General features: G+C 40.0%; 1 protein-coding gene across 1 annotated transcript in view; it reads left to right on the forward strand.

Annotated features, from left to right (window-relative positions):
* Positions 1–14,164, forward strand: part of ROS1 (ROS proto-oncogene 1 , receptor tyrosine kinase) — a 73,974-nt gene extending 59,810 nt beyond the window's left edge. Inside the window, exons 43-44 of the mRNA XM_009883348.1 lie at positions 3,722–3,885; positions 14,013–14,164. Coding sequence (XP_009881650.1) covers positions 3,722–3,885; positions 14,013–14,164 — 316 coding nt within the window. The remainder of the gene's footprint in view (positions 1–3,721; positions 3,886–14,012) is intronic.
* Positions 14,165–15,428: the final 1,264 nt, after the last annotated feature.

The following is a 15,428-nucleotide window of genomic DNA, read 5'->3' on the forward strand; positions in this document are numbered from 1 at the left end:
CAGCAGTCAGTAATTGTCTCCTCGGCACTTTGGCTTGCTCATTGTCATTTGACAAAACAAACCATCACTGAAAGGAAGAGAGTTCAAAGGCCAAATTACTTCAGCTGAGAAGTGTTTAGGAATCTGTGGTAGGCTTACACTGCAAGGGCAAGTAGGGCTGACACAGAAACCTTGGGGTATAAAAGCTCTAAGGAAGTGGGAGGGGTGTTTTTTTTTTTTTCAGCAGGGGGAGAAATTCTCCTCCTCGCCTCCACAAGATGTTACTCCAGGGAGTAATCATCTGCTTTCCGCCAAAGAAGTGTGGATAGGTAAAGCTTGGTAATGAACTGGAAAAGGGGCTTGGGGATCTATAAATGAGCCACAATTATTGAAATATGAATTAAATGTATGAATGGCACTACTTTTGTAGTCGGAGACCCACATCTGGCACAGCCACCTGGCTGTGAGTTCTTGCATGCAAGAGCATGCCAAGGTTTGGACTGAACTGAGCTAATTTAACATAGATCCTGAAAGCCTGTGATTGCAGTCAGGAGAATTTGTACAAGCACGGTGCCACCTGCTGACTTGAAGCTGTGGTTTCACCAAATGCTCACTCCCATGCAAAGTTACACAATCGAGTTTGAGGAAGAAAGTTTAGTTTGGTAACTAAAAGCTTTTGTTATTTGTTTATGGGAATCCACCCCCCCTACACTTCCACCCCACCCCCCTCCCACTCCCCAGAGGGATAAGAAGGGCTTGCTCAGAATGCATGAGGTGAAAGCAGAGGGTCTTCTTCATCCCAACAAATTTTCTCCTTTTCTAAGAAAGCCCACACATCAATGGTATTTTCCATCTCGTGTGAGAGAAAATTGCTAATGTCCTGTAGCTTCTGTGCACTAAAGCAAATTTCAGCAGTTGTTCACTTTCAGCCTCCGATATTAGCTAATGGATCTTTGGTTTAATGGTTCTTTGGTTTTCCGGGCTCTCAAATTCTTATTTGTGCCATGTATGTAGGTCTGTTGGACATATGCTTACCAGCTGTCCCACCCAGATAAAACACAGTTGTGAAATGTAGGTGTGTAGGTGTACATCCAGGTGTACAGGCTAGTTCTTAAACTGAACATAAACCTCTAACTGATGTTGTGTTTGGATCTGTTATTTTTCATTTCTTCCTGAAAGGCTTTCATCATGAAGTAGGGGGATCCTCTGAGTGTCTTCCTCGTACTGAAGTGATGCAGTATTTGTGAGCCCATGTTTGGCTCCTAAGAAAATATAACAATGTGCTCAAGCTGTCATTCATGTACATCTTGGCATATTAACCTGGGTTTCACCCTCTTGACTGGTCTCGTCCTGATGCATTTCTCTGCTAGTGAAAGTTTATGCCATGTGACTTAAAACTTTGGATGTCACAGCATGCCTTGTATGCTAAATATCATGCCACAAATAGCTGTCCATGCAAGATTTGCGGATATATTCTGGGACAGCATGAAAGTTTTTGTCATTAGAAACCTGAAGCCTATCTGAATTAAATAGTTTGTGAATAATACCAGTTCTATCTGGTGTTAATATTTTAAGCCAACCAGCAAGTAATTTGACTTAGGAAATAAGAATATGGAATATAATTAAAATGATAAAATTCCAATTCTGATTGTTGTGGCAGCAATGAATATCCCCACTCAATAAGAGTACTGAATGGCTTTATAAAGCAGATTGTTCAATAAAAAATTAGTTATTTAAAAAGACAGTGATTGGTCTTAGGAATACAAAAATATTCAGAATCCACATCTGTTCTTGTTTTATAAATGAAAAGAGGGTAGGTTTAGATTGTAATAAGGAAGAAATTTTTTACCATGAAGGTGGTGGGACACTGGAACAGGTTGCCCAGAGAAGTGGATGCACCGTCATTGGAAGTGTTTGAAGCCAGGTTGGATGCGGCTTTGAGCAACCTGATCTAGTTGAAGATGTCCCTGCTCGTGGCAGGGGGGGTTGGATGAGATGATCTTTGAAGATGCTTTCCAGCCCAAACCATTCTATCACTCTATGACTTTTGTATAATTTCCTGTTTCTTCCTCCCTCTGTTGGCCCATGGCTGGCTGTTTCTTCCTTTCCGTTAGAGGAGCCGTGTACTCAGTGAGCTCTTTTACTTCATTGCTACACCTTGCATAAGAGTCTGCTCATGAAAGCCCAAGTGCTAACCTGATAAAGCGCAGCGCCTGAACTCATGTTTTTTTCTTGGATATCCTACCAACCAGCACAACCAGAAAGCAGATTGTTTGGCTTCCAGCATCCAAGCGTGGCTTTTGAATGCAATGTGACAGACACTTTGCTGGCAGCAGAAGGACAACCAAAGTAATTTCACCTCATTTTAAGTCCTATCCTGTACTTTTCCATCTATATGTCTGGTGTCATCAACAACCAGTACACCTGAAAGTAAGCAGATGAAGTGATTTAGAGTGTTAGGAAGTCACTAATATTTTTTAGATTCTTAGAATGGATTTTCAAGATTTCACTGGATCCTTTTGAAAAAACAGAATCACTCTGTCCAGCTCCACAACCATACGATACACATCGATGAAAAGTGGTTCTGAAACAATTTTCTATTCAGGTTTCTCAGTCACTGCCAGTATTTTAATGAAAATATTATTGAAAAATCGGAAGTCAGGAGATTTCTTCCACCTATCACCAAGGGTTTTGTAAGCACCCAATTCTGGTGAAGGACAGCAGTCTCCTTTTTAAGGTGAATAAGTGAGGATCTGAGTGAGGCAATTTATTTCACATAACTCAGTAACGCCTGGTATCACGTAGCAGCAGGTCTGGGAGGCTGTTTGTCGGGGAAGGATTTGAACTTAGGGCTTAGAGGTGAATGCTCCACATTCCAGTAGCAGCTTCCTGACTGGCCTTTCACTGGCTGTTCAAACCCTGCTCTCAGGTTTTTGAGACCATAAGACACCCCTCCACTCCCAACACTTAGCATATCAAGGTGCTGGCTCTGTTTTGGTTTTCAGCCTGGCTCCCCCTGGCTTTTGTAGGATTTGGTTTTGTGTAGCCGGACTCACCTCGAGTAAGCAGTGTAAATCAGCCCTATCCTTTAGACAAACGGGAGGGGCAGTTTTCCACTGAATGGCACAGATAATGTTGTGCAAGGTGGGGTAGGATCCCTGCGCACAGAGGAAACTGGGACCATTGTGCCTTTGATGGGAAAACTTACTCCTATTTGTTTTTGTCTGGAGGCAGAAGTCTAAATTAACCCTCTCTGTGCCGGAGAGTTTGCCTTGAACTTCCCCTAAAGTTGACGTGGTGTGAGATGAAGGAGGATTAAATAAGTTGATACCTTCAGGTTCGTTTCTGGGTTTAGACATCATTTTTTTTCCTGTCAGAGAATTACTTGCTTGTCTGCTTTCTTAGAAAATATTGGTGACTTCTTTGGTGAGAGCAGATATTAATGTCAAATGTGTCTTTTTTTCTTTTTTTTTTTGTTAATGTTATAGCTGTTCCCAGTCTCAAAAATACCCATCTTTGAAAAATAAAAAGCATTCATAGTGAGTATTTCTGACAACTGATCTTTAACATGCTTTTCCTTCCCTCAGCCACTAATCATAATCTTTGTACCACATACAAAGTTTTTGGAAGTTGAAAATATAGGCCAGACTTGCCTCTCAGATGATGATATCTTAATGATAAGCTTTGAGATTAATGATTCTGTTATCTTTAATGTTTGCATTTTGACACTTTTTTTTTCCAGGTGTGATTTAATGTCAAGATGCTGGGCCCAAGAACCTCACAACAGACCTACTTTCTCTTATATTCAGGACAAACTACAAGAGATAAGACACTCTCCACTGTGCTTCATCCACTACCTTGAAGACAAAGAAGCAGCAACTGGAGTCATCAACCAAGCTTTTGAAGGTGAGCCTGGGCCAGTACCTGCTGTCCCCATGGCTTCTGCCCCATGAACTGTAACAAAGAGGGATTCAGCAGTTCTTTTCATTGCATTTGTCACAGCCTCAAATTCTCTGCCTATAAAATGGGAACAGCAAAGGATTACCTGTCTCATAATAAACTTGTAAAGATTCATTAGGTGCCATTAGGTATGATGCATTAGGTAAAGCACGTACAAGATTACCAAGCAAAAAGACACCTGTGAGGTTGCAACTGAGCCTGCCTCACTGAGACATCCGGCTTCCATCTAAATTTTTGACGCTTCATGACCCTGTTATGCTAAAGCAAATGTGCCTTGTACAGTCAGGAGAGCTTTTGAAGGCTTCCTGGTGGAAATCTGTTCCAATTTCAAAGGCATCTATTCCCTCTCCATTAGCTAAACATGACAGTTGGGGACTGACTTTCTTCAGGAGTACTGATTCAGTAGTTGCCTGAAAGTGAGGCACAAATTAGGTACCTAAGCAAGGCAGACTTTATTCTAGCCCAAACTGTGATAGCTCCAGTCAGGAGTCATAGCATGTCAGTGCTCTGAACACTGTGAATGAATAAAACTAGGTGATGTTCGGCAAGATATACGTAACACATGGGGCACAACAAAGCCCAACTATATAAGAACGTTGTTAAAGCTGGGAAGAGAGAAATTAAATCAATAGGTGATGCCAAATTTAAAGTTGTTTGTGATTCAAGTAATCTAAACGTGGAAATGAACAACCTGACTGGGCCAGAACAAGAAGCTTTTCATGTCTTGCAGTAATTCCTGACTGGATAAATCTAGAGAAAAAGTGAAGTCTTAGTAAAACATGTAATTTGAAAATCTGCAAAAAGAAGTCTTTATCGATTGAAATATCTCACTTTAATTTCACAGATTTTTGTTTTTTTTTTTTAATGTAAGCACTTTGCGTACCATGGTTTTCTAGTGAAAAATATTTCCTGTGAAAAGAATTGTTTTCCACTCTAAAAAAACCCAAAATCTAGTTGTTTCTAAAATTCGTAAAGGCTTTGTTTCTTTTTATTTCTTCACAAAATGAGAACTCACCCTGCTTCATAAACAGTTTTGATAGATCCCCCAAAACCTAGTTGTTTCTAAAATTCCTAAAGGCTTTGTTTCTTTTCATTTCTTCACAAAATGTGGTTGAACTGAGAACTCGCCCTGCTTCATAAACAGTTTTGATAGATCAATATTTTGTTATTTCCTAAAAACTTCCTGATCCATTCCAGGAATAATGCAGTACTCAATTACACAACTATGTAGTCATTTTTCTACAGGATTCTACCCATATTCAATTTAGTTGCACTGTCCAATGCTCAATTAATGACAGTCAGTTTGATATTTTGCTATTCTTTATCACTTGGTGTAGCATTACATATGTCAGTTTATCCCCGTGGTGATTTCTTTCTCTGTCAGAGCCAGTCTGTGCATGATATGGTTATATGTCACTACAAGACTAAAGACTTTATCATTGACGTGATGGGACCAAAGTAAGCCAGCACTGATAAGTTATCATGTCCTGCTTTTTAAACAGCTGATTTTGCACCCTTGTGCTGTAAGGAAGAGCTTTGTGCATTTGCATGTAGTGTAATTTCCTAGTTTCTTTAGGGACATCTTCACTCTAAATAGTGGAGTTCAGGAAAGAGATACTTAATCTGGCGCAAACCTAAGCCTGGCATTAGCTTAGGAAAGGAGTACAGCCAATTAATTAGGCACTTTGCCCAAGCTAATCGGCCTTACATTTTGGATGGACTTTATCTTACCTAAATGCAGCTGTCTAGAAGCTAGCAATATCATCTAAGATACTCTTCTAGATATCTCTGTAGTCAGGAGGAGAAACAGACAACTCCAGAGAGTGACGATTCACATGTTTTAGGCATGTACCATAGCACAAAAGGGGTCACCTTTTGCCTTTCTCTCCACCGATGATGGCTGGAGCGCGGGTGACTTGCCATATTCAACCTGGGCACAGCATCTCAGACTAGATGCTTAATTTGCAGATGGCTATGGAAACACAACATCCACTGGACATAGGGCTGTGCTGATTTGGCTGCTTGCATCTACTCCTGACCTAGGGTGGTTTCCTAGGTTAGACATCTTTGCTGCATGTTCCTTAACTCCACGGGCAACAGAGACATGAAAACTAAGGGAATTAAGAAATTCCTGTGGCATTACATCAATATCTGCTAAGATCTTTAGCAGGGCTGAAACTTTTAAATACAAACCTGCCCCTCCGCTGCTTGGAGTTGGAGAAACAAGCTGGAATATAGGTTTGTCATCCTTTTGGTGGAGCAGGCCTGGCATAGATGTAACATGCAAGGATTTTATTTTCAGTGCAAGTCTTCTCTTTGCATGTACCAGCTATGAGTGATCTTTCCTCTGCTGTTAACTTGCTCAATCTAGGCAAATCAGTGCTTTCACTGGGATGACAAATATATATTCTTAACATAAAAAACATTCTTTTGCCAAATTTTCAGGTTCTGCCACACAGCAGAGGTCACAGAGGAAAAAACATTGCTTTATTTGTTTGCCAGGGACAAAAGTAGCATTCTTAGAAATGCCCAATTTTTTGAAAAGGAAAATATGAATTGAGACTACCATGAAACATTTCAGTTTGAATGGTTAAAATTTGAAAAAAACCAAACAGTTTACTACAGAAAACGTGCTTGTGTGATGGACTTTTAAAGTAGTCTTAATAATAGTGGTACTCCATAAGGGGGTACATACATTCAGGGGATCTGTTGGTGGTGGTCATTTTTTAAATCAGACTCCACTAAGCCTCTTTATAATAACCTAGCCCACTATAATATCTATAATAATCTGGCCCACTCTGGTAAACAGGGCAGAACTTTGGCAATAGCTCTCAGAGCCAGCCTGTTTTGCTCAGCACACTTGCTCCCTAAGCCTTACCCTTTTCCCCACCAGCTGCCCTATTTCCTTTTGTGGATTCCCCCTATTCTTCCCCTTCTGTAAGCTCTACCCAGCTGTTGTCGCCACAGACTCACTGCTGGATCTTCATTGGGATGGAAAGACAAAGCAACTGTTTTCATGCTTCCATTCAATTTTTTCATAGAATCATAGAATGGTTTAGGTTGGAAGGGAGTTTTCATGCCTCAGTTCTGGAAACTCCTCCTTAACTTCTCCTCAGACTCATTTCGTGATTTTCACACAGGGAATGCCCATCAGGAAACAGTATAGTTTGAGTTTTATTAATCTATGTATCATCTTTTCATTTAAATGTATTTTAAAAGACTAAACGCTTAATAAGCTCTTTACTTGTCTCTATAATGCACATATTTATTTCCACCTATAATAATAGTTTATCTGTAGGTTATCTCCCTCTTTCCCCAAGTTCTTGGCTGAAGGCCTAGAATTCTGGTGATGTCTTAATTTTGCTGCATTATCTGATCGGGGATACACACATGTCAGTTTTCTGTAGCCCTCCAGCCTTAAACTAATTCAACTGTTCTTCTGCCTGAGATGTAAATCTTGTGTAGCGGAGTTCACTGAAATGTGGGCTCCAGAAGTGCGATCAATTTAAGCAAGAACTGGCAGTAGGGTTCTAGTCACACTTCCAGATGAAAATGCTCACTCCTTCATGACCCTGCCATGAAGAGCTTGGGGCATGGAATATGTCTCAGTCTGTGATTTGTAAAATGCTGTATAATAAGTTAAGATATTTAAAATATCTTAATAAGTTTGCATTCATTTTTAGTTGGGACTAAATGAAGTACTTCTTGTGTTTGTAGTAGTAGTAAATAGATGAGAGCCAATACAAATAATCCAAAAGACTGTTCCATGATGGATTGTCCTGGACAACATTTTCCAAAAATGTTACGCGGTCATTGGCCTTTGTGTGTAATGAAACTCCTGTCATGAGCCTCCCGCCAAGAAATGCTTGCTCTCACCAGGAGACTTGGTTCCAAAAGAAAGAGCTAAATGTCAAGCAAAGTGAAATGACAGGCCTCAAAATAACTATGATACTTAGCCTTACATGGAATCATACATCTTCCAATTTCTGTTGAGCCTTACCTACTTGTAGGTAGCCACACCTTTAGCAGGTCCATATGCTCTATTTTGTAGGTGGAAGAGCTGGAAAACGTGAGATTTTCTCATCAAGATTAATGCTGGTGCCGTATGACATGCAGATTGCAAGTGTGGGTGAACTAATACAGATAGTATGTTAGTGGTCTGGACAGCACACTAACAGGGTAGCGTGGGGATGGCAAAAGGGATACCGATTTTGTTATTGCAACAGTTGCCCTTCTAAAGAAGGCATCAAGTGGCAATAAATATGCCTGAGCAATACCAGCAGCTCCTGGCACCGCTGCTTCAGACAGAGGGAAGCAATCTCAGGACCAGGAACAGGTCTACCAGTTTAGAGTTTTTCCTTCTTGCTCTTACAGGACATTGATCGTGGGCATTAAATAGCAATGACAACATTTTTTTGAGTGAGGAAGCACTTTCCAACTGGAGGACCGAGACACCACTGGTCTTTGAATCCAATGGGAATTAATTGAGCAGAGGCCCCAGCACCAAAGTCCCCATTCATTGCTGAAAGATAGGCTGTTCTTTCCCCATTTTCAAGAAGTTCAGATGAAATCTCATGAATCAGCATGCTAAAAGGATGGCCCTGCATTGCTGTATAAATAACCAGTCCATCTATTTTCAGACATAACTTTTTACATTTGTACATACAAGACAGCACTATATTTTTTCAGGTCCCAAGCATGCCCCTTTACGGATGGAAACACCTGTTTGTTTTGGCAAACGTCTTTGCCGACATCAGACAACTGGGCATTAAGCAGCTGGAGCAGCTCCTTGCCTTTATGACCCAGAAGGACTATTCTTATCAGTACTGCTCCCCACAATCCCTTTTGGACCTGTAAGGAAAAAATGTCAAATTACTCAGAAACTGCGTCACACACTCTTACTGCTAGAAGTGGCTCCTCCAGTGAGAGGAGATGTAGGGCAGTTGGAAGGAGCCCGAGGAAATCCAGAGACTAAAGACTAAGAGGAAACACATTTGGGTTCAAAATCATAGTTTTTAAATCCCTAAGCTGGAGGTGTTGCTTGAAAAATGTGGGAAGATAAAACAGTTAGAATGTTGTAACGTTTCCCTTTTTGCTTTTCTTTCTGAAGCCAGTCACTCAGTATATTTACTTTTTTCAGCAATTAAGGTACTTGTTAAAAATGTAACTCTCTTTCTTTTAAAATGGCTGTGTAAAATTTTGCATTGAGTGGATTTGATATTAAAATCTGAAATCAGCAATTTCACCATTAATTATATATCTTCCCTCTCTGCTGGCTGAGTAATACTCATTTGCTGTTCCCTGTCTAAGAGTCATCAGTTTATTTTCCTAAAACAAGTTGCGTTTTAAAAAACTATTCTGCACACCTCTCTGAAGTTAAAGTAATCACTTGGACAAACGGAAGCTTCTCTAAAGCAGATGTGTTGATAAGAGACATTTTAAAAACCTTGTATCTAGTCTCCTTTGTATTTTTCTGAAATTCAGTAATCCTCTTCCCCACTTAGCTTAGTGAGTGGCTGACCCAAAGCCAGCCGAGGTCAGAGAAAAGGCTTCTTCCAAAACAGTGAGTGGTTACAACACTGTAGGAAAAGGGGTACTTGGTGTGATAATTTCTTATTTGTCCCCTAGACAAATGCTGCTTGATTCCAGAGAGTGCACATGAGCCATATGATACTGCAAGGCAAGTCATGCTAATGCTTTGCCTTCGACTGAGGAAAAAAAGTCAGATGATATGATGTTATAAGAGCTGACATTTGTGTAGTATGGTTGTATAGATACAAGCAAGTAAAATGCACTGCCTTTACTCTGGCTGTCTAAGCTGTTTGGCAGTCACCGTAAAGCTGTAGACACGTTCAGGAGATGTTACTGTGTACAGGTAAGGATGTGAAATAAGCATCTCCACAAAGCGAGTCATTCCTCCTTTCTCTCTCTCCATTGCCTGCAAAGGCAGCCCAGGCAAGGAGCTTAAACTGGACATATAAGACCTGGGTCATTAAAACTGGGTAAAATGAACCCTGCTTTGTGACCTGGGGAAGGGGGGGTGCTTTCCTATTTATATAGCCTTAATGTATTGCTGCAAACGTGGAACTGGCCTTTTTGGTTCTCTTATATTATAAATTATAATGAACAAGATAATAAACAGGCTTATATCTGTGTTTCCCAAGACAGCTTCTTGTGCACAGAGGTTTCAGTCCCCAGATCTCTGAAAAATCTATTAAAATAAAAAGAAAGACAGGCAGTCAATGCTTCAAGCAGTTTAGTGCAGTGGAAATGCAGGATGAGCAAAATTCTCACTTTTAGCACCTTTAGTGTTTGACAGAATAGCAAAGCGTGGTGAGTCACCCTCAAACCATGCAAGATCATATGCTTCATTAGACAGGAAACACAGATATATCTCCACTGATATATAATACAGAGTGGAGTATTAAAACGGATATATATTTGTTCTATTTATATTCTTACTGGCGATGTGCAGAAACTGAAACACAGCACCTCCAGCTCCAGGTGGCCACCAGGTATCAGGAAAATATTCCCTACGCAGGAACTATCTCCTTGAGCTAACCACCATAGCTGAGGTGGAGAAGTCAGGGTTCAATAGCCACCTTTGTCTCCCTTAACAAAGATATGTCATCAAGCGCTTCTTTTGACGGTGTCACTGTGGGGTACATCTTTCAGCCATGTCGGTAAGTCGGCCAGCCTCTTGTTTACTACCACGTACGTTGTGTGGCAGGGACAAAGGGCAGAGTATGTATGAGAAAAGCAGGAGGATATTAGTTGGAAAAAGTAAATGTGGCTGCACTTCTGAATACTTTACCATACGGAAGGTGCTAAGCATCAAATGAGATTATGTTATCCAGAATTAGCAACATCTCAGGCTGGCTACTTAGCTGGTGTAAATCAGCAGCATCCCACAGGTTTCTGTGGAGCTTTGTTAATTTGCTCTAGCTGAGGATCTGGCCCTGAAATAGCTGTAAGAGAAGATCATCATCTCTAGATCAGTTTGTTCAGTGTCTACCAATCATCTTTTCTACTGTCATTTTTTTTTTTTTTCTTCTTATATGCTGTCACCTTCTGAACTTAAACACCAAAAAATCCATCTGCTTATCAAGACATCACAGAAATTTGCACCCTTCCAGGCAGGACTTCAAAAGATGTTGTTAGCCCACACAGCCTACCGAGCAGGCAAGGAAAGACTCTGTGGTTGCAAGGCAGGATATGTGACCCAGCTCGGCACCGCAACTGCCCTCTGGCAGGAAGCAGCCGACTGAGATGCTGAGATTGGGAAGGGGGAAGCACGGATTTTATCAGGTTAGGACCAGTCTCCTCAGAGGAGGCTAAGCAAGCAAACTCCATCCCTCATTAGTATGAGTCAGGCGATCGTAGTTTCTTGTGTCAATTAATGTGTGGCTCTCTAGAGTAAGGTTCTGCCTACCCCTGGAGAGATGCACTGTAATTAGTTTACCTGCAGTTTGGCTCAGATGATGTGCTTCAAGCACACCACTACTAGGAAAAGTGTCCAGCAAGGTCAAAGCTGCATGCATTTAGGACCTGAGACAGATATCTATGCAAGTACAGGGCTGAGCTTTGAACATACCGTTTTAGTTATTGGAAAAAGTCTACCTGAGTGAGCACAGGGCTCAGCAGAAACCTGCTTCTCAGCAGAGTACTTCCAGCCTTCACAAAACTCTGGACTGCCAGAACTAGCTTGCCTCATGCCCCGAGGCAGGTTGTTTAAAACAAACGTGGGTAACCCTACACTATGCAGCAATCCACAGTGTAGACAACCCCTCAGGATTTAAGCGTTTGGAGTTGACTCCCCAGCACGACTTCAGATTCCATGAAGGTGTTCCTTGGACGCCTCCTCTCAGGACGTTTTGTTGGCTCAGCCAGCTTTGCTTGTGAAATCTGAGGGGATCACATCACATGGTTTATCCTGCATTTACTCACGTATAACCCAGCATGACTATACATCAATCAACTAATTTTAGCAATGTTAAAACTGAAAAGAAAAGAATGATATCTCATAAATATTCTGACCTGCCTCCCCACTCTGGCTTCTCTCTCTCTTCTTTCAAATTCTTAACATTTTTGGAAAGGGGCTTCCAAAGATTATTCAGAATTCTCTGCATTGGCTTATGGCTTCCCAGGGTGTTGGTGGTGCTTCTAGCCCTCACATTTCTGGGGGAATTTCACAACATATAATGATTTTTTAAACTCAGTTCTTCATTTTCCGTATCTTCTGTCTGCATCCATCACATAACTAAGCGAGCAAAAAGTATTTGCTTGCTTTGATGACTTCCATGAGAGGCAAACATTGTACTACATAACTTGACATCTTGGCTTCTACAGCAGAATGGTGCTAAGCTGTTATGGGGGCCGAACACTCCGCTAAGAGGAGATGGCACAACAGTGAAGGAAAGGGCACTTGTTGTCAAAAATCTCATAGTGAAGGTGGCAATGTAGCTTATACATGTCACGTCATTGCAAAAAGGACATCGACAATATATTCTTCCTCTGTCTTTGGGCGGGCTAAGAATATTCTGCAAAAATAGTCTTTCTTGCTTATTCTGTCCCCAAAGTTCAAAAAGTAAAACCAAGGCAAGGTGTTTGATTTTTTTAGCTCTTTTTCTCTATAATGAGAAACGCAGTGGTGCATAGGCTGAAAAAGGATTATAATATTTTATATATTCTGTAGTTCTCCAGACCTGTTGGGGAAAGAATTAGTAATGTATCTATATATCTGGTAAAAATATCTCAGTGACCTCATACTCACATTTGTGTAAACATCACCTCATCAGTTCCAGATACTTATACAGGAAACAAATCTGAATGCTCCTCTAGTGTTCTATACTTAGGCAGGTCAGCCGGCATATGTCTGGTCTGTAAATACCCAGTTTTACTCGGGTCCTTATTTTAAGGTTTCTCTCTTAAGAGTTTGCTGCAAAGATGCCCTCAGCATTTGCCACTGTGCCTTTTCCAAAGCAACATGCCCCTGAGGGCTCCCATTAAAAGCTTTATTAAACAAAACACAAATACAAAGACGAGCTGTACTGGTTGGAGTCTTAGTCAGGATTGAATTACTAAATATTGCCATAATAGTCCCGAACTGACAAAGTAAGTATCAAATGATTTTTCGTAGCTGTCAGTCACTGTGGTATGTGACCACAGTTTGCTCTATGTCCCAATCCTCATCTCACTAACGGCTTTCTAAAATCAAAATTCTCCTTCAGACTTTTCCTGGTAATCTTTCCTAATGGATTTTAGCATGCAGAACAGACTTTTGCCTTTATAGCTGGGGGGTGTGTGTGATTATGGTGACATAATAAATTGTATCTTGCTTGGTGCAACAGCACAATGCTTGCAATTCTTTTGAACAGATACCCCCAAATGTCACATGTTTAATTTTTCAGCTGTGAACTAAAATAAGGAGGGAGTGTAATAAAAGAAGGTACATGTTACAAGAATAAACGCAAAAAATAGCAACAATTATAATGAACCCTTAGTCAATAATTTTTACATCTTTAAAAGACATACTCCCTGCAATAGATTTCAGGCAACTCTATATATGAACAGCATCAAATTAGGGAAAAAATATAAAGTTTTTAGAAATGGGAAAAACACACTGGATTGCCAAGTTCAACCTTCTAGAAAGACAGAATAGAGAGACAGTCTATAATGATTTAGTAGGTAGAAAACTTCCCGCCTCAGAGGACTCTTTAGCAGTATTATTAGCAGGGTTACACAAAGGTACAGATTCAAATCACTTTTTATTCAGGCTATCTTTACTACCAAAAGAAGCAAGTCATGTATTCATAACTGTATTGTTGCCTGTGGAGGTATGAATGGTGATGACCAAACTTCCCTAAGTGATTTGCTTAAAGCTATAATCCACACGGGCAATAGCAGAAAATAAATTTGAATCACCAACCACTCTTTATGCAGTCACTAGACCAACTTTCTCCAACCACTGTCTGACTTTGCTTTTTAATACTTTTCTTTCTAACACTTTGCTTTCTAATACTACATGTATGTCACTGGGCTGTTGTTTTTCCTTTTTTTCTTTTTAACTGCAGATAATGATGTTCCATGTGCAGACTCGGACAGTATTCTTTCAACCATGCTAATGGAAACAAGGAATCAAGAAGGCTTAAATTATTTGATATTAGTCAAAGAAGGCGACCAAGATCGAGGAAGCATCAATTCTGCTGAACTTAGTCAAGTCTGATTCCTTCTGTTTGAATGAAAGAGTGAAAGAAGAGAAAAAGCTCTACCAAAGAAGACATAAGCCAAGGAAAACATCCTGCACTTCATCATATTTACAGAGATGTCTCAAAAAAACCCCCAAAACTCTCTAAAACACTAAAACCACCAGAAAATATCATAAGGTACTCAATGATGTGTAGCAGAATAAGACAGCAATTACGTATCTTTTGATTTTCTACGTTATGCTTTGGTGTTCCACAGGAGATAGTTTAAGGGACTAAAGCAATCAAACAGCAAGTGATTTTACTGTTGTGTTGATTAAATTTACACAATCACATATGCCTCAGACACAGACAGTCCTTCCAAAAAGGGGGTACTGGTATACTGTCTTAAAGAACGGACCAACTCACTCCTGAAAAGAAAAAACAGTTTAAGTGTAGCTTCATTGTGCACAAACAAGATTTTACAAATTGAAAAACTAACATAAATTCTTGTTGTATTTTTATGAACTCCAAATCAGAAAGCAATTGAAGAAGGGTGACTGAGTTGTCCACTGCTGAGGATGGTCTATTTTACTATTTAATTTAAACAAATACTTGCAATCATCTTGAATGTTAAATTGCACAGTGATTGATCTGTGACTCTAGGAAAGCTTGTTTTCTTACATTTCTTTTTCTTTCCCTTTTTAATGTTGATCATCCTCACTTATTTCTTATCAGACTTCCTGAAGGGAAAGTTTTCTTGACGTGTTTGGAGATCAAGTCAAAGTTCATAATAAAACAATATACAAATAATTACTGAATAAAAGACAGCAATAAGCTTTTTGGAACGTTTCATCATGAATAGCAGTTTGCAAATTATGCAGAGCTATTAATTGACATCTGTCAGGAAGCTAGAAACATGCTCTGATTTTATGCAAATATTTGATAATGTGGGACACTGAAGAGTAATAAAGGCATTATCTGATGTCAGAATGCATACATTTTTAAGATGCAACTCCACTGAAATCAAGCTTCAAAAGTTTCTTTTATGGAGATCCAACACAGATGAACAAAAATTTTGGGTTTTGACTGTTTTACTCAAATGAAATAGAAATGGAGAGCTTTTGAATTAGAATTCTTCAAAGTCCCTGACAAAGCCCCTTCAAGCAGTCTATAATTATACAGATATTTTTTTCTTCATCTACAAATTAGTGTACAAGCCATATTTGCTAATAACAACAATTGCAGTGCTTCTGGTTTTTTTTTTTTCCTCCTAAGCTATGCTCACCAGACCATGAGTGACGG

This window comes from Charadrius vociferus, unplaced genomic scaffold (assembly GCF_000708025.1).
Source record: "Charadrius vociferus isolate BGI_N301 unplaced genomic scaffold, ASM70802v2 scaffold230, whole genome shotgun sequence".
NCBI lineage: Eukaryota > Metazoa > Chordata > Aves > Charadriiformes > Charadriidae > Charadrius > Charadrius vociferus.